Source organism: Drosophila willistoni, chromosome 3R (genome assembly GCF_018902025.1).
Source record: "Drosophila willistoni isolate 14030-0811.24 chromosome 3R, UCI_dwil_1.1, whole genome shotgun sequence".
Taxonomy (NCBI): domain Eukaryota; kingdom Metazoa; phylum Arthropoda; class Insecta; order Diptera; family Drosophilidae; genus Drosophila; species Drosophila willistoni.
This window is the reverse complement of record NC_061086.1, coordinates 27,663,411-27,681,318: the sequence shown is the minus strand read 5'-3', so window position 1 is coordinate 27,681,318 and position 17,908 is coordinate 27,663,411. Positions and strand designations below refer to the sequence as shown.

The 17,908-nt window shown below is 36.0% G+C and overlaps 4 protein-coding genes and 1 long non-coding RNA gene across 5 annotated transcripts in view; 2 read left to right on the top strand and 3 right to left on the bottom strand.

The window, feature by feature from the left end:
- The first annotated feature begins 93 nt into the window (after positions 1 to 93).
- Positions 94 to 775, top strand: LOC6647486 (trissin). Its single transcript, XM_002069607.4, has 3 exons — positions 94 to 230; positions 298 to 391; positions 457 to 775. The coding sequence occupies exons 1-3, from the start codon at positions 191 to 193 to the stop codon at positions 635 to 637; spliced, it is 315 nt and encodes a 104-aa protein (XP_002069643.1). The 5' UTR covers positions 94 to 190; the 3' UTR covers positions 638 to 775.
- A 33-nt stretch (positions 776 to 808) lies between these two features.
- Positions 809 to 2,328, bottom strand: LOC6646898 (opsin Rh6). Its single transcript, XM_002069608.4, has 3 exons — positions 1,506 to 2,328; positions 1,170 to 1,450; positions 809 to 1,105 (listed from the first exon to the last, which is right to left on the bottom strand). The coding sequence occupies exons 1-3, from the start codon at positions 2,211 to 2,213 to the stop codon at positions 985 to 987; spliced, it is 1,110 nt and encodes a 369-aa protein (XP_002069644.1). The 5' UTR covers positions 2,214 to 2,328; the 3' UTR covers positions 809 to 984.
- A 269-nt stretch (positions 2,329 to 2,597) lies between these two features.
- LOC6646899 (B9 domain-containing protein 1) lies at positions 2,598 to 3,570 on the bottom strand. The gene is made up of 3 exons (XM_002069609.4): positions 3,095 to 3,570; positions 2,796 to 3,041; positions 2,598 to 2,730 (listed from the first exon to the last, which is right to left on the bottom strand). Exons 1-3 carry the CDS (start codon positions 3,477 to 3,479, stop codon positions 2,639 to 2,641), a joined length of 723 nt encoding a protein of 240 aa, XP_002069645.3. The 5' UTR covers positions 3,480 to 3,570; the 3' UTR covers positions 2,598 to 2,638.
- Positions 3,571 to 11,147: 7,577 nt separating this feature from the next.
- Positions 11,148 to 17,908, top strand: part of LOC6646900 (A disintegrin and metalloproteinase with thrombospondin motifs 9) — a 42,660-nt gene continuing 35,899 nt past the window's right edge. The window contains exon 1 of the mRNA XM_002069610.4: positions 11,148 to 12,306. Within this exon, the coding sequence (XP_002069646.3) occupies positions 11,854 to 12,306 (453 nt within the window). The 5' untranslated portion in view covers positions 11,148 to 11,853. The remainder of the gene's footprint in view (positions 12,307 to 17,908) is intronic.
- Positions 14,888 to 17,908, bottom strand: part of LOC111519158 — a 33,133-nt gene continuing 30,112 nt past the window's right edge. The window contains exon 3 of the long non-coding RNA XR_002724258.2: positions 14,888 to 15,117. This is a non-coding gene — a long non-coding RNA (uncharacterized LOC111519158). The remainder of the gene's footprint in view (positions 15,118 to 17,908) is intronic.

The following is a 17,908-nucleotide window of genomic DNA, read 5'->3' as shown; positions in this document are numbered from 1 at the left end:
GGTGTGTGTGTGGGTGTGTGTGTGTGAGTGTTTATCCTGGTCATATAAAAGACCAGCAACAGAGATGGTCAGTCTTTTCAGTTGCTGATGCCACAGAGCTAGGAGGACCAGCCAATCAACCACAAAAATAAGCTCCCATGAGCTGGGATAATAATTAAAATAAACTTTAACCACCGAGTAGAGGTACAAAATGGCACAGTGGCAGGCGCATTTCAATATCATCTTGATATGTAAGTAAAAATCAAGCCTTGGATTGAGATTTGAAAAGTTATTGAGCTATTTGTCTTCCATTTTTAGGCATCTGGTTGATGTGCATAACCAACTGCAGTGCCATTCCATGCGATTCCTGTGGCAAAGAGTGTGCCAGTGCCTGTGGCACAAAACATTTTCGGTTAGTGAAACTAACAAAACCCCTTTATTCCAATATCTTCTTATTTTAATTGAAATTTCTCTTAGAACATGTTGTTTTAATTATTTGCGTAAGCGCACTGATCCAGATGCTTTACGCCAGAGTTCAGATAGACGGCTAATTGACTTCATATTGTTACAAGGACGAGCCCTATTTACCCAGGAGTTGCGAGAGAGGCGAAATAATGGCACACTCATAGATCTCGGCTTACAAACTTACTATGGCTAAACCCAAACTAATCCCCCATTCCAAACGCGATCCTGATTCTGATGACAATGTTTGCAAAAATGTGTGAAATGTTAATTTTTCGAATAAAATCAAAAGTTAGTCTTTTGGGGCAATGTGCTTGATGAAGCATTCTGGTAACCATAAACGAAAAATATTTCAAAACTCTGTATATATGTTCTGATTTTCTATCAGTTGCAGTTTTCATTATTATTTTTTTTACATTTTTTAAACATTGCTAACTTTTTTTTGAGGCGTTTTCTTGGATCTTTTTCTATGCAAAATTGTTGTTGTAAGTCTTCCTTCTTCTTCTGCTGCAGTCGTCGTCTTTGATTTTTTTTTATTGAAATTTAAGCCTGCGATTCGCTGATTTCGGCGGTGGCCTGAGTCCGTGAATCTGAGGCAAATTCATCCTTGCCACAGGCCAGGCAGGGCATCTTCTCTTTAAGCACTTGCTTATACTTGGGATGGCTGGAATTGTAATAATGCAGTGGGATGAGATTTGCTCTTCTTGTATATAGACACATTCTCTTACCTCAGGCCATAGACAATGGGATTGCATACCGCATTGGCCTTGGCAAAGACCGATCCACAAATGGTGCTCAATGGGCTCAAGTGCATGGACTCAAAGATTCCAGCATAATTGATAATGGTATAGGGTGTCCATGCAAAGAACCACAATGAGATGGTGGTTAGAGCCACTTTGGCCAACTTAATCTCAATGGCCTTGCTCTTGTCTGCCTCACTGTTGCGCAGCGATGCCACATTCATCTTCTTGGCCTGTTCCCGCATAGCCTTCTCGTGAGCTGCCACCGCCTATCAATAAACAACTTGTAACATTCCTTCCCTAGTTTCCCTAAGATTTGCTTACCTTCATGATGTGCCAGTAGGAGAAAATAATGGTCAACAGAGGCGTTAGATATACCCAGAAAGAGTATACAATGATGTAGGATCGATTCCACCAATCCTTGGCAAAGTAATCAGTGCCACAGGCTGTCATATTACCCTCTGGAACATAACGATTCCATCCAAAGAGTGGCAACAGAGCCCAAGTTCCGCAAATTATCCAAACGACCAGGAGACGCAACACTGCCGCCGTTACCGTCAAAGGTTTCCGGGCCATTCCCTTCACAATGACACAGTACCGATCGTAGGCAATCAGAGTCATTGACCATATGGATACGCAGCCAAAGAGTGAGCCAAACATTCCATATAACTCGCACAGGAATGGACCCATAATCCAGGTGCCGTAGAAACCGTTTAGTACCACCGGCGGGAACATGGTGAACATCATCATGAAATCGGAGAAAGCCAGATTAACCACAAACATATTCGATGGTGTACGCAATGACTTGGACGAGGTAAAGATGTACATCACAATGAAGTTGCCCGTCAAAGACATAGTTCCCAGTATTGAGATCACAAAGCCAATAATGCCAAACCACATGGGCTCGAGTGGTGGCCACTGATACCAGTACGGATCGACCATATGCATTATTTCGGCGGGCACACTTTCCGCCAGGCTGAGATTGCTGCCATCGCGCAAATGCGCATAGGTTGGTGGATTCAGACTGATCATGATGATGACGTTTCTATTCGGTGGTGGTTTCGTTGGTGCTCGGATTGGGTCTCTGTCTCTCTAATCAATCACTGGCAACTATTCCCTGTCCATAGCGTGTATAGGACGCGAATGCCCTCCGATGGCCATTTGCTTGGAGCTTTTTATACCTTCCTCAAGTGGCACACACTTGAGTCTAGCCTGTCTTAGTCTAATTGCCCTCTAATCCAATTAGGATGCACTTGGATTTCGATTGCCGTAAATTTGTTGTGTCGGATTACCAGTTACTTGTCTTGCGCCAGGCCAAGGCAATGCAAGGTCAAGTTTGAGGAAACATTACCCACCCAACCCCCCCTCCCCTTCCTCCCCCAACGCAGTGCTGACCAATTAGATTAAGACAAACGCTTTGCCGCTTCAACAATTCCACGTTTTATTAACACAACATCTCAGACATGCCAGTGGTAACCAAGTTTACGGGCTCCTCGCATCACAGTATGCATTTGGAACTCTAAGCTGCCGTAAGATTCCATGGATAGGCCTGCAAGAATCAACCAACAATTACATATAGATCCACATTGAATAAGCGTCCATCGTAAGTCTTACCCTTGCACTTGAGATTATCTAACAAGACTTTGGGATCTTTCAGTTCTGGTTCACGGCGCAAAATCCAACTGGTTAAATCTGCAAGCATGCTCGGCAATTTGGGCATTAGAATGGGTGCAATTTGTGTTGGTGGCACTTCGGCTGGACGATGACTGCCAAAAACGGGAAGATGTATATGTGCATAGCCTAATAATGTTTCACGACCTAGACCGCTGCGTCCAAAGACGCTCACCAGGATCTGGGGCCCTGGAAAATCATTAGAAACTTTCTCTTTCTTAGTTAAACTTTTCTTTACTTACAACCAAATGGACTGGTGCTCTTATATGTCACCTCAATGGGCATATTGAATACAATTGGATCATTGAAATGCCTTTGTTTATTTGTGGCCAACTGTGTGAGACCATGTTGGGGACCCGAAGCCAATTGCCAATCCGGTCCGGCAAGTAATTCATAGCGGCAGAAGACATATTCCTTATCCGGGCCCAAGGGAAATGTGGCAGATACTATTTGTCCCGTTATGCAAAGGCTAAAATAACTGGCAGTCGTTTTTGTATCCATATTTAAGGATTCACTATCCACTTTCTTCTTCTGCTTCATTTCGGCTTTTTTTCGCTTCTGTTTTTCCCTCGGTGTGTTGGTATCATAATCGTTGTCCAGGTAACTGGCATTTGTTGCCCTTCTCATAGTTGATGGGGTGAATTTTTTCTATTTTCCAACGACTTGAACTGTCACATGAAAAACTTTTCAGGGTTGGAAAACCAAAATAGTGGCAAATAAAATTTTTAAATCTTTATTCTATATTTTCAGGTCTTACTTTTCTTTAGAAGTGATGATGGAAATAAACCACGTTCGGAGCAAAATTATGTCTTCATTGAGCCATTGTTTATTGACAAATTTCATTTACGTGTTGCCAATATACGAGTATATTCAATTTTGATTTAAAGTAGGTTTTTGTTCCCATGGCTAAATATTACAATGCACTTGGACAGGTATAAACATTCCTGTCAATACAATTATAAATAGCGTCCGCCTTTTAAGAATTATGTTAATTTCATGCAGCACTTTTTATTTACCGATTTAATGAACTAAGCAAATTCTAAACAATAAATCAAATTAATTATATCTCTGACCATGCATTGTCTTTAGTATGCATATGGTTTTGGCTCTTACACTCAGAAAACGTTTTTGTATTCCATATACAAAATAATTCTAATAATAATAAAAGTTTGAAAGGAAAGTAATGTATTTAGAAGTAATTACTTTGTAATCCTACCCATAAAATCAGTATCTTTACATTATTCCTGTATTAATTATAATAGTTAAAGCTAATAATCTTAAAATTGTCAAAAGTTCTTTCTGTGTAGCTTAAAAAAAGTTGGAATTAGCGTCGGATTATCTATATAGCAGGATTAGCAAAGATTTACAGCGATTTTTCTTTACTAAAAAGTTGATTTATTATTCATGAGGAAAAATTAAGTTTAAAAAATTCTGAAAAATACACAAAAACCCGTAACTTTACCAAATTTAAAGAGATTTTAGAAAATAAGTTCCTAATATAACTTTAAAAACATTCGTATTTTTGAATACAGCTTAAAGTTTGTGTCTAATATCATTTTAAAACATACATATTTCAAATTTAATTGCTATATAGTCAAAAAAAAAAAAACGGTTATAAATTGGCCGAAACCAAACCTAAAAAAATGGAGTCCAAAAAAAAAAACAAGTCTTGAAAATTCTCAACAAAAATCTTGTGCAAATCTGTGAAAAATTCGAAAGAAAAATCTTTGCAAATCTGTGAAAATGAAAAAATTAATATCTTAACATTAGAATATAACCTTAAAGTTTGCATTTAAAAGGGAAAAGCTAATATTTTAATTGTTTAATTAATACAAGCCCATATTTAATAATAATAAATACGTTACTTTTTTAAACAAACCCGGCTTATTGTCTGCCTCCAACTGAATCTTACAAAAGACGATTAGTTCACATAATATTTGACCTAATCGAAACGGAAAAAAGGTCCTAGTCAGTAGCCACAGCCTTACACTGTTCTTATAGGATTTTAATAAATGTATAATTAATCGTGATTTCTTCCAGTGTATAGATTAAGCTAACTCCATAAGCAAACTGCCTTCGTGCAATTGATGGAATTTCTTAATAGTTTGTAGACATCGTTTTCTTGGGTGGCAGAAACCCAAACGATGGTCATGTAAATTCATAGCCACCGAGTTACTTACTCTACCCAACATGGCTCTGGTGTCTGGTCTTGGTGTGGCCCGTTTCTATTGTGGTTCTGTCCTGCATATGTTGGCCATATTTATCCACAATCACTTAATAAATTTGTACGTGACAATTAACAAGATAATAATTCATTTCGTTTAGTTGTTTCCATCTCTTATACAAAAAAAAAAGGTCAATTACCATGGGCTAAAGTCATCTCGAAGTGATCAAGAGAGGAGACTGTGTCTGGGCGGTGGAGGTTTCTTGCGGATTCTTAGGCAATAGTGTAATTAATTTTGTTTAATGCCTATTAAGTAATTTATGGCCCCAGTGTCTGGTTGTTGATAAATCATAATGACAATTGAACTGGCGCTACCGTAACGAGGAAGTCACAGTCACACTTCTGACCCACCAACGACTGACACTGGCCACCAGCCACTAGATACCCAATATATTTATAGTGGCTCCCGGCAACACATTATGCAACACAATAGAGCTGCAACAAGTTGGCCAAAAGCTGTTCAATATATCAAAGCGTAATTAAAATGCGAATTCAATATAATGTCAATAGTTCAAGGCAACATTCATTGATTTGTGTATGCAGCCAGCCGGAGGTGTAAACTTAACGCCTGTTTCTTTAACCCAAGCTAGGCAAATGAGCCAAGACATCCAAGACATCCACGACATCGACTAGATCGGCTTGTAATGGCAGCTGCAGTGACTCAAGACGGCACAGCTGCCTCTATCACCGTCGAGGATCAATTGACGCTCCAGTCGGCAAATGGTGAAGTTGCTAGTGTTGCAATCGAGTGCTGATCGAGTGTGTGGTGGTTCAGTTCTATGGAATAAGCCCATTAGCATTTGCAATTTTCCAAAATGCAGAACAGTATTAAAGCATACGGCTTAGGGCCATATGAGAGTATAAGCCGCAATTGCGATTGCAAATTGCAATTGCAATTGGATAGGTTGTCGACTCGATGAGCTCTCTTGCTGCTGACGTAGTGCGAAATCGACATAATTTGGGCTCATGTTGAGGCATTATGCTAATTTGTCTGCCTTCGTTTTCTAATATAATGTATTTGTATTTGTAAATTGTTGTCTGCATTCAATTACGTTTTCGGAATCAATGGACAAAACGAATTATTCAGAAAGAAATATAAATTTCATTCTTTCATTCTTTTCTTCTCCTCTTTTTTTGTTTTGTTTTGTTGCTGTCTCTCTTTCTCTCCTCTCTCTCTCTCTCTGTGAGGCCACACCATATCAAATTAAAGCCTCGATTCTTATTCATTGAATAATTTAAGAATTTCCAACATATTTTTCAATTGAAAGAACCAAGAACTTGAATCCATAAATGCTTAAGTTCATAATCTTTTCTTCTTTTTTTTTTTTGTTTTTGAGGCATCGTTTGATATCTATCTACATATTGATTGAGATAGTTTGTCTTATATCTTTCTTCAGTTGAGTTCAAAGAGATAGTCAAACCTTGAGGCCTTTCTATATACACTTATACATGAATTTTAGTTGATTTTTAATGATCTTTCCTTTCAGCGGGCACTCATCTTTTATGATATAGTTTCAATTTACTTTTTTTTCTTTTTTTAATTACACTGCTCAAAAAATTTTGAACATAAAAATTAATGTTAAAACTAAACTATTATGCTTAATTTCATAGGCAGCTCAAGGGATTTCAAATGAGGTGAACTTTTCTCCCTAAAGTATGCAATATGAGGCAAATGTGTCGAATGTTTTCAACAGATTTATAACCTTTGGTATACTTTTCTGGTTTCGCTTTAAAAATTGTTTGTATTCATAGGAAATTCCAATACTTTATTCTTGATTCTTGAGCGGAACTGAGTAACTTGTTTCTGGGTTTTTTAATAGTGACTGGTTGAAACATATTTCATAAAAACTGGGCCAACCCGTAATATATTTCCTATGGTGTCTTTTAGAGTGTAGATTTTCTTTTAATTTCCATATGATGCTCATAAATTTCACTTATTTTTTTTTTGGCTTGTCGTTTTTTTTTGCAAAAACCCAGTGAGTACAATTTGGTTAGTCTGACTGGCTGGCATTTTATGTATATTTTATATAATTATCAACATATCTACATATATATATATATATAAATCTATCTATCTATATATGTATAACATCTATTAGTTTATATTTGCCCAATGTGTGGGTGTTGGCGTTGGCCCTGAACCGGGTCAACGCACGTCCTCATCTATACCCATTTACCCAATCCAATCGGCATCAGCATCAGCATCGCAATCGCCATCTGCTGCTCGCAGACTATACATGAGATAGTATTCGATCCGCTAGTTTTATGGATGATATATGCCATACACTTAAGTGAAATGTATCTTTGGGAGATATGTATGTATGTAGTAGAAATGCCTTCCTCTTACGCATGTCTCTTGGGATGCCGATGCTGATTGACAGCAAACGTAATTGAGTTTGATTTTTGAAGAATTTAGACATCACAAGCCGACAAAAACCGAATCGAGAGGAGCGGCACATACAATACAATACAAAAAAAAAAAAAGGGTTTCTGTTTAGTTAGCCCAGATATTTAATTCGATTTGATTGAGGAGCAGCTGTCCGAGCAACTTAAAAACCTGAGCTCTTTATTATTTCGATGGCGTTGGCCTTTGAATGGCTATTTTAAGTTTTTCGCAAGCTTTCCATCATTCAATCAGGATCAATATTTATCAATCAAGTGTGCGGGCGAGGAAAAAACAACAACAATTTAATGAAAACGCTGCTGCAAACTATCGCCAACACGCTAATGACTAAGAGGGCAGCGCGTGTTGGACACACGCACGAGGAGACAGACGGGGCAGACAGTCTGACTGGATCCCCTCACCCCTCAGATATTCTGTCTATGTCTGATCTTTAAGTTGATTTTGTTTTTTGGGGGCCGGAATGCCAGCAGCAAAGTTGCATATATATTCAAGATTTTGATTGTTTCGATATGGTAGAAAAGAACCAAAAAAAAGTAAAAGAGAGATCTGGGATCTGGGATTTTTTGATCTAGGGAGTATGTGGCAACATCCCTTGTCTTGTCTTGTCTTGCTTCCACATATCGGATTCTATTTTGGCATTTTAATGCTAAACAAAAGTTTATAGCTGCGCGTGCTGGTCTGCCGTCTAATGGTCTAAATGCGTTAATTATTGAGATGATACAATGGACCGACTATACATACATATAGAGAATGGCAACAGATGTATATACATAGATAGATAGATAGATAGATAGATAAGGGGATACACATAGATAAACAGATACATTGCGGCTTGTGGTCACAGTCTTGGCCTCAGCCGCACCTCTTATAGTTCCGTCTCGTCTCGTCTCGTCTCGAGTGTGTTTGATCATTAACATCTGGGAGTAACACAGAAACGGCAATATCTTTCTGTAGGAGTAGCTTATTCAGTCACAATGATTGTTTATTCACTACTAAAATAAACATACATTACATTGCATTGCATTACATGACTTTACATATGTCAGACACTTGAATGCCCTTCAATAGGGCGCCCTCTCTGTCCAATTTTTAAATTTAGAAATTTCTGCAGAATATTTTCTTTTCATGGTTTGCAAATTCACAGAATTAAAACATCATGATGCTAAACTAAAGTCATTTTAGCGATAAAATTATTTATGCTGTTTAGATTTCTTTAGTTACTGACTATGTAGTATATCGCATGTTAGAAAGTCATATTATCTTATCAGCAGCCAAAAACTAATCTTATTTTTCTCTAATAGAGAATATCTCTCTTGAATGAGGTATAAGGTTTTGACTCTAGTTAGCCACTGAAACTTTTTACCTAAGATATGATTAACGAATTTGGATGATAAAATTTCACTTTTTTTTTTTGTTTAAAGTATACAAAATTTTTGGTTGATTTGCTTACTTCATCAAATTTAATGTTGGTTTTGTAACATTTTGGTATTTCGACCAGCCTCTGTAAATAATTTTTTCCATTGAGTTTAATTCTGTTGGTTTCTATTCAAGTTTTTTGTTGTTAATAATTACAAAACATGCGTTACATGTTGCCCCATGCAGTACGTCCCTTCCCTCCTCTCTTGCCACAAAATCTTACACGCTTCTGTTGATTTCGTTGCCCTGCATCAACTTTTTCATTTGAGGATCATTGTTCAGATATTAACCTATCCATAAATATGTATGATTTTAGGTATATAAATTTATATAAATATTGTTTTGGAATTCATTTTTCTTTTTGCTGTATGTGTTGATCTATATGTGTGTGTGTGTGTGTGTGTATTATTGCTGCTGCAGCAAAAAAGTTTGCTAAAATGGATTTTTAATTTTTAACTATATTTTAATGTGGCAAACGAGCGTTCTCTCTTTTAATTGATTAATTCTTAGTGTTGTTGTCTTTAATTAAAGAAAATATTTAATATACAATAAGGTCAATTGCTACATATGGTAATTTTTGCCATAGAAAAATGAACAAAATTTCTATGGAAAAGATCCCTCAATGCTGTTCCATTTTATTTCTGATAGCAAAGAATGAGCCACAGATGATGTTAAACTATTTTTGGGGCCTGTGACGTTATTCAGAATATTGCTTGATTATGTTCTTTATAAATAAGTCAGCATTATGGTTATGGCAAAAACCCTAATTCTGAATCAGAATATCGATATTTTGTACCATAGGAACTACACACTAAAGGATTACAGTAATGTCCGATTAGTCAAATTCGTTGTAAAAATAAAAAATATTTCTAGATTAAGTTACTTAGAAACAGCACTGTGAAATGCTAAAAAACTGATCACAAGATCAAAATTTTGCATGAAAATTTCAAATGGAATTGAAATCGAAAGTGATAAAGAGGTGATGGAACTTTGAGTAATGCTAATAAAAGAGAATGCGACTTAAGAGAGAGACTTTTGCTGACCATAGTGGTCAAGAGTGGCTCTCTTTTTTTATACACTTATACAACCGAAGTTAACTGATTTAGTTGAAAGTATAACTTCAACTTGAACTAGGCTCGTTTTCATGTAGTACAGTGTAAAGATCCAGTGGGAGGTTAAATCAGGTACTTAATTTTAGAAATTTAAATTGAAATTTATTAAAAATGGCCTAATGATCGATTGGTTATGACGCTTGGTAGTTTTTTTAAAGGGTATACAAACTTCATTATGGTCAACGGCCAGGTTAACTGGTTTTTTAATGCTTCAAGCACGCTAATCCGAATCTCCCTCTCTCTCTCTCTTTCTTTCTCTGAGAGTGTGTTCGCTACAAAGCAAACATTTAGCTTTTTTTTTTTTGATTAGACAGATCTGACTTATTTGAAATGTCATTGCGGGTAAAAGTTTGAATCTAGAAGTTTGCGGAAATTCAATCTTTAGAGAAGAAGATTTTTTTTATCTTATTTTTAGTTTTATTTTATAATTCACCATGTATTTGTTTTTAACAATGATTTTTGAGATGTTTTTGAGACTATTTCGGGTAGTCTGATTTCCAATTCCAACGCATGTCCAGATTTTTAAAACCAGTGGATCTGTTATTGTAAAATACGCCCCCAAATGTATGCTATAGAGTGTAGTACAACTGTTTTTCCAAATTTTTAAATTTTTTGCTAATTGGTTTGTAATTATTTTATTATTATGCCAAATGTAGTAAAATATTATTATAAAAGTTGGTGAAACAAGAAAAATATATGAAATGAGAGCCATTTGGTATTCAATATTTCCAATATTCAGTATGGATAAAATAGTATAAAATAGTTTATGTTGCTTTGGATTTAGCTATCTTTAGCTAGCTCTTCTTGCTTCAGACATTATGCCAGCACTGGCATACTGAGCGTGTGTGTGTGTAGAGGTGAGAACAAAACTGAGCTAAACTCTCTCTCAGAAGTTTTGTTGTGTAAGCTTTTAAGCTACCGTCCTGGAGGATCGTTTGGCAATTAATATCAAGTCATGGCCTCCATGACCAAATACTTATGTTGTCCATGCTCTTTTGCAGAGAAAAAAACTTTCATCTCTTGGATCTTGGATGCTGTGTGTTTTCGTTGCTTTAAGCTTTTAGGCATTGGGTCTGCTGGGTCTGCTGTGGCTTCTGATTAACGATCGGTTTGTCGCACGATCAGTAACAAGTGGGAACTCGACCGAAACGAAACGCGCGGACCGAGTCATTTTCGTTTCTTTCCACACATCGTTGATATTACTTATTTTTTCGTCCGTTGCTTTTTTATTCATTAAAAAAAATGTCAAAATTATGCCAAACTTAGAGAATCGGCCCCTTAGCCGATCCTAAGAATTACGGCATAATCTAATTGTGTTCCGCTAATTAATTTATAGAAAATCCGATAATTTGAAAATCTGCAAAATGCAGCATCAGTTTTTAATTCAAAAACATTTCGAATTGGACTTTACATTGAAGATTCTTAAGAGTTTCGAACTGAAGCATAGTGAACAGACGACAAACATAAAGATAAATGTGATTTTATAATCTTAACTGTTAACTTAAAAAAAAAAGCTACACAGCAACAGCTACTATCTGCTTAGATATAACCTCTACGTATACATATATATATATACATATTTTGGGCTAATGTTGGCTGAGGCGGGATTACGAGGGCGCATGCCGCATTTTAATTAACTAAATAAGCAAAAAAGCCAAAAACAAAATAAAGCACAAAACCAACAGAAAACCGAAGAGAAAATAAGAAGAAAAAAAAAAGAAAAGAAACAACCGAAGAGAAAACATAATACAAACGATAAGTTGATGGAACGGACCTGCAACAGTTTAGTAAAGTTTGCGTAAATTTTTGCACGTACCTGTAACAACTATATATATATATATATAAATGAGATCCAGCTCAGTTATAACGCCTATTCATCAGACAGTCATGTCTGAAGAACTATATACTCCACATACCGCCAATAATGATATCAATAGCTCATTGATTAGGCATAGTCATGCCAAAACGAATAGTTGCGGCAGTGGAACACTACGTTCGATTGCCTCGGCCCGCAGCAATCATACAGCCAGCACAACAATCTGCCACACACCCGATCCACAAACGGACGACGACGACGACGAAGATGACGTCCATGATGATGTGGATTTGGATGACAGTGTTGATCCTGGTCGAGGAGAGAGTGCGGCGGAGTCAGTGCATGCAAGTTTCCTGCCATCGAAATTATTGCCAAAGGACAAGGTCATACATCCGGATGATGTGGATGGTGAGACCATGCTGAGGCACTACTACAAAGGACCGCCGCCAGAGCCATATCCGTGTAAAAAAATTGATAAACAGGTAAAAATGTCTAGCCCTTTTCTTGGGGTTGTGTTGTGGTGCCTTTGCATACTTTCCTTTCCTCCCCGTCTGTGCCGTCTGATGCTAGAGAATCTCGGGGCTTGGACTCGTGTTTGGGTTCTTTGCGGTTCAAAGCGTTGCTGGGCGGCCAGACAAATTCAAAAATCGGCTGGCGTAGCGAAAATCAAACTTAATTTATTGCTTTGATTTCGCATCGATTTGTCGCGTTCTTTCGCTTCTTTTATTATTTCGGTTGATTTGTCGCTATTTTTGTGTGCTCGTCTCGTTTTCGGTGTTTTTTGTTTTTTATTTTTTTTGTTGGGTTCTCTTGTGCTTTTGTTTTTGTCCCATTTTAGTTGTTGATATTTTTCTGTCAACTTTGTTATATACTCTCTAGTCCAAGGGAGAAGGTAAATGACTATATTAAACCCCAAAAATAGATGTATCAATCTAGACATGTGGCTTATAGATCATTCGCTTATGTCGTTTATTTAGCATATTTAGGGTATTTCAAAATCGGTGCATATGTTGTCCACTATACAAATACATATATATATTTTTTTTTGATTAAAAACCCAAGACACAAAGAAAGCAGCAGCGTTGTGACCATCCGCATTTGAATATACACGGTTCATTGCACAAGCCAGGCTTTTGTATGTATTTTCATTTGTATGTATGCATGTATGTATGTATGTATATGTCTTTATTTTTTATACCCTTACAAAAAGGGTACATTAATTTTGGTCAGGAGTGTGCAACGCATAGAAGGAAGCATTTCCCACCATATAAAGTATATATATTCTTGATCAGCATGACGAGACGAGTTTAAAAAGCCATAACCGTCCGTATGTCCGTCCTTCCGTCGTTATTTTATAAGCTATTGTCGTGAAATTTAGTATCGGGTGACTATTTTATATAGGTCCCAGAGGAACGATCCTTCGAAAACAGTGACTTTTGTCAATAACCTCGTTACTTTTGACGCGATTGCTTTCAAATTAAACATTTGTTAGTTTAATATATCTGTTAATGACTGTTCCGAATTTGATCAAGATCGGGTGACTATATCATATAGCTCTCATAGAAACGATCGGTGGAAAACAGTGACTTTGATCAATATCTTCGTTATTTCCTGTAGGCCATTCTTTCGCCATCATTAGTCGTTGGTTTTTCCACTGAGGCTATGGGTAAGGAAAGAGTTACCAAAATAAGTTGCAAGGGTATTCAAACTTTTATGCGGTCGATGTTAGCCACTCTGGTTTTTGTTTCTTTTTTCCTATGTATATGTTGTCTGTTTATATGTGCTTTATGTGTATGTATTTATGTAGTTGGCAACAATAAAAGTAACAACAACAACAACAACAACAACAAACAAATGTCAATTCGGCACATTGCAAGCCGACAGTGGCAGATATTATTTTTTTTTGCTTCTGTTTTCGGTTGAAGTCTGTGATGGGAACCATGCTAAAGATGAGGTGATTTCAATGCCTTCTGTATATATGTATATTCCATACTTGTATCACATTCAGATGTAAATGCTTTTATTATTGTAAGGATTTCATGCTAATTTGGTTAATCCTGGCCCAAAAGTAGCTAATTTAACGTTTAGTTAGTTCATTACATTTTCACATCTCATCGCGGATCCAACACTCCGTGCACCGGATGGAAGTATCTTTCAGATTCTCGTAAATTAAGCTGAAAGATAAGCAATATCAACATCTTTCTGTCTTGGGCATAAATTTTATCGTTAAATTTTCTTGGATTACTTTACATATTAATAAAATATTTATAAAGATAATATAAATATATCAAGTTGATCAAATTAATATATCTGCATATATACATAATAGGTAGAAATTGTTAATCAGTTGACATTCTCTCACTTTTGTTTACGTTAACTATGAATTATGACAAGACATCTCTTACTTTTTGAAATGAAGTAAGTAAGTCGTCTCGCCGACTAAGATATACCATGCAAAAATTTTAAGGTATGTCTTTTCAATTCTTTTTACCAAATACGACCATACGACCGACTAGTAAAATAGATTCATACTTATACTTTCCATGTTTCTTGTGCGATTTTAATCAAATTTATTAAGATTGTAGAAATTAATAAGACTCATTAGTGTCTTAGGCAAAAAATCTTAGGCGAAATCCAATCTGTTTTATCTAAATTAGATAGGCATGGTATTAAAAGCATATCTCATTGAAGATGATGCTTCAAATCTTTACTTTTTGTTAGTTATCTTATCAAATTGCAGATACTTATTCCCATGTGAGCTGCTGAGTCACAGTGTCCGTATACGTAATTTAACAAATACGATATTATTTTTCGGAAGAATATATCTTACGGTCTAATCAGAGTAGCAAACAAATATCCAAATTGTCACTCTACTGACTGAAGGTTCCGTTTTGGAACTATGACACAGAGAGTTGGTACAATAAATCATTCATCAAATAAAATATTATTAAACAATTTTGAGCATTAGACCAAAGTTATTTTTAGATTCTTGTAGCAAAATTTCAAATTTAACTCAACGTCAATTATAGTTAATGTCTACTGTGCTTACCTGTACTTGATGCATCAGCTGCCATACCATTTATATGCAAATGCAGCAAATTTTTCGATGTCATTTTTTGAGCTCCATTTGAGTGAAACGTAAATGCAATACACGAATTGTATTTTAAGTGCACTTAATTAAATTTTTAGGAACACACACATACACACACAAAACAAGGTGTAAAACCACATCCAATTCCATTCAATCGTATCCATAGGTGTTGGCCTATTATGGGGACGTGACATTTTTTTGCCTGTGAGAAAAATATCAAAATGGGAAGAACATAATTAACCAGAGGCAATTAACATTTTATCAACGCTTTTCCATAGTTACATACAAGTACAAGGCGTTTTATGTAAGTTAATGTAAATGGCTTTGTTGTTGTAGTTGATGTTTTTCGAAAAACAACACGAAGCCAGATCAATATGGAATCCATAATGTTGCGCATTAGGAAGTGGGACGCCGTCGTTGAAACATGTAACGATGTAGTAGTAGGTAAGTTCGACACGAAGCTGAGACTGATAACCCATTGGTGCCGGCCATGTGTATGCGTGTAACCCCCATGGGAGGAGAGCTGGATCTGACATTGACATCGAAGCTAAATGTCTGTTGTTATACCATGCACCCATAAAATGAAATGGTATATTAAAGTCACCAAAATGTATGTAACAAGCAGAAGGAAGCTTTTCCGACCCCATCAGCATCAACAGCCGAGTCGATTCAGTCCATATGCCTCTCCATCCGTCCGTATGAACATCTAGTTCTCATAAATTTGTTATGTAGACTCGTGTAGTAAGTAGTTAAATTTTAGACACGCCCACTTCAGACCTTACTAATTAAATAAACTGATTTTCTCGAAAACTAACAAAGTTAGAGTCACCAAATCTAATATGTAGACTGGTTTAGTATGCGCGCAAACTATGATTATTTTAAATTATCGACACGCCCACTTCCGCCTTCACAATTTAGAAAAAACCTATTGCCTGCCGCCATTTCTTGACTATCCAAATCAAATTCAGAACACTCATTAGTCTTACTAATTGCTATCAACATATTAAATTTTGTTAAAATCGAACTAAAAACATGTCAAATACGTATGTCTGAAGAAGTTGGCCGTAGGCCAGTGGCGGCGCTAGTGTGCTAGCATGTTTGTAAGAGCGAGCAAGATAGAAATTAAAAATGTATTATTTTCAACTAGTACATGGTGTACCAAAGTCGACAAGACGACTTACTTACTTCATTTTTTACATATATAAACATACGTACATAAGTTTGCATTAGCGAGGGTTGTTCCAATAGTTTAAACAATCTCAAGTTTATGACTTTTAGCTGCCGAATTGACGCTTCAATGTGTTTAGCTCAATGACAATCGACTGTCTTTGGCTAACTCCAAACTTGAGCCAACAAAGCTTGTTCGATTCAAGTAGAAAAAACAATAGATTGTTTTTAGACCAAATGCTAATTGGCTTATAGCAATTTGTCTGCTATTTAAAATCTGTTAGTATAACCCTCGAATATATGCATATGTACATAATATATATATGTATGTGAATAGGTCTAAATCTAATGTATTATGGCGTCAATTGTTGCGTTGTCAGGCCCTATTCTAGCTTATCCATTTGTTTCTTGTCTATGTTATATACATATATATAAATCCCCACATGAAAAATAGTGACAATATTTTTTGTTCTATTTTGTATTTCAAAATAGATTTGTGTGTGTGTGTGTTTTGTTGTGCCAAGTTTAAAACTTATATTGTACATACGGTCAATGTGGCGCTTTGACTTGCTATATGTAAGCATATGTACTTGGGATTTTATAGTTATTGTTGGTATTATAATATTCTATGGGTGCGCTGTCCAATTTGTATTTCAACCAAATTTTGCACATTATATAGAATTTGAATATTTATTATTTTGTTGTAGTTGTTGTTCTTGTTGTTGTTGTTATTTCTTTTGTCGTTGGTTCGTCGTCGTACATCGTCGGTTTGCGCGTTTTTACGCTGTCCCCCCCTTGTTGTTTTTTTTCTTTATTTATTTTGTCTTCAATTTACTTTGAAGAAAATTTTCAGCGTTCATTGACTTTTAAGACAAGAAACCAAAAAAAAAAAAAATAAAAGAAAAAAGAATTATGAACAAATTTATAACCCATGCATAACAAAACAATCAACGACGTAATAGATACCCTAATTCCTAATTCCCAATGAGAATAAAAGCTTTTGATTTCAATCTCTCTGAGAATCACGAGTATTTGCCTCTAGAAGTTCTCTGTTCTCTCTCGGAGGATCATGTCCTTTAAAGTTGCCTACCCTTTGAGGCAGGAATCTAATGAAGAGTTACAAAATGAAGAAAAATCGATACGGTAAAACTTCATAATCTCATAGTCATCTTATCAAGAATCAAATATAGATACTGATATTGATTATGTACACTGATAAAGGTGCTAATCCTGTGAGACAAGTGCTTTACACTTACAGACTAATCAAATATTCTTGTCTTCTTGACATCAGAATAATCGTAAATATGATATCTTGCCCATTTGTATGCATATTTCATGGGCGTGAACCCCGGGGCCCAATGACTCCCCATGATGGGGATGCCATTTGGGCAAAGGGGGGACGGCGCTTTAGAGAGGTTTAGAGGGCCGACTGACAAACAGCTTGTCAGAGTTGTGAATAAAAAAGAAAAAAAGAAAAAACTCTGACAAATAATTTCAAAATTATACCAAAAATGCGATGCCGAGGCGTGACTTTAGGGTGTTGATGGCAATTTTTGGGTATTGTGTGTCTCTCTGTCTCATTGTAATTTTGCCATTTCGGTGGTTTTTTTTTGTTGTTTATAATTAAATGTTTTTACTTTATGAATTATATACATTTTTATGTCTATATATATGTTTACGTGATCTGCATGCAAGACAAATTACTTTGCCAGACGCCCGTATACTCCGCCCACGTTCTAAGAAACTTAAAACTAAAGAAAGATAATACCAAAAAAAATAAAAAAAAGAACGAAAAAAAAGCGAGAAAAAATAGGAACAAAATAAAA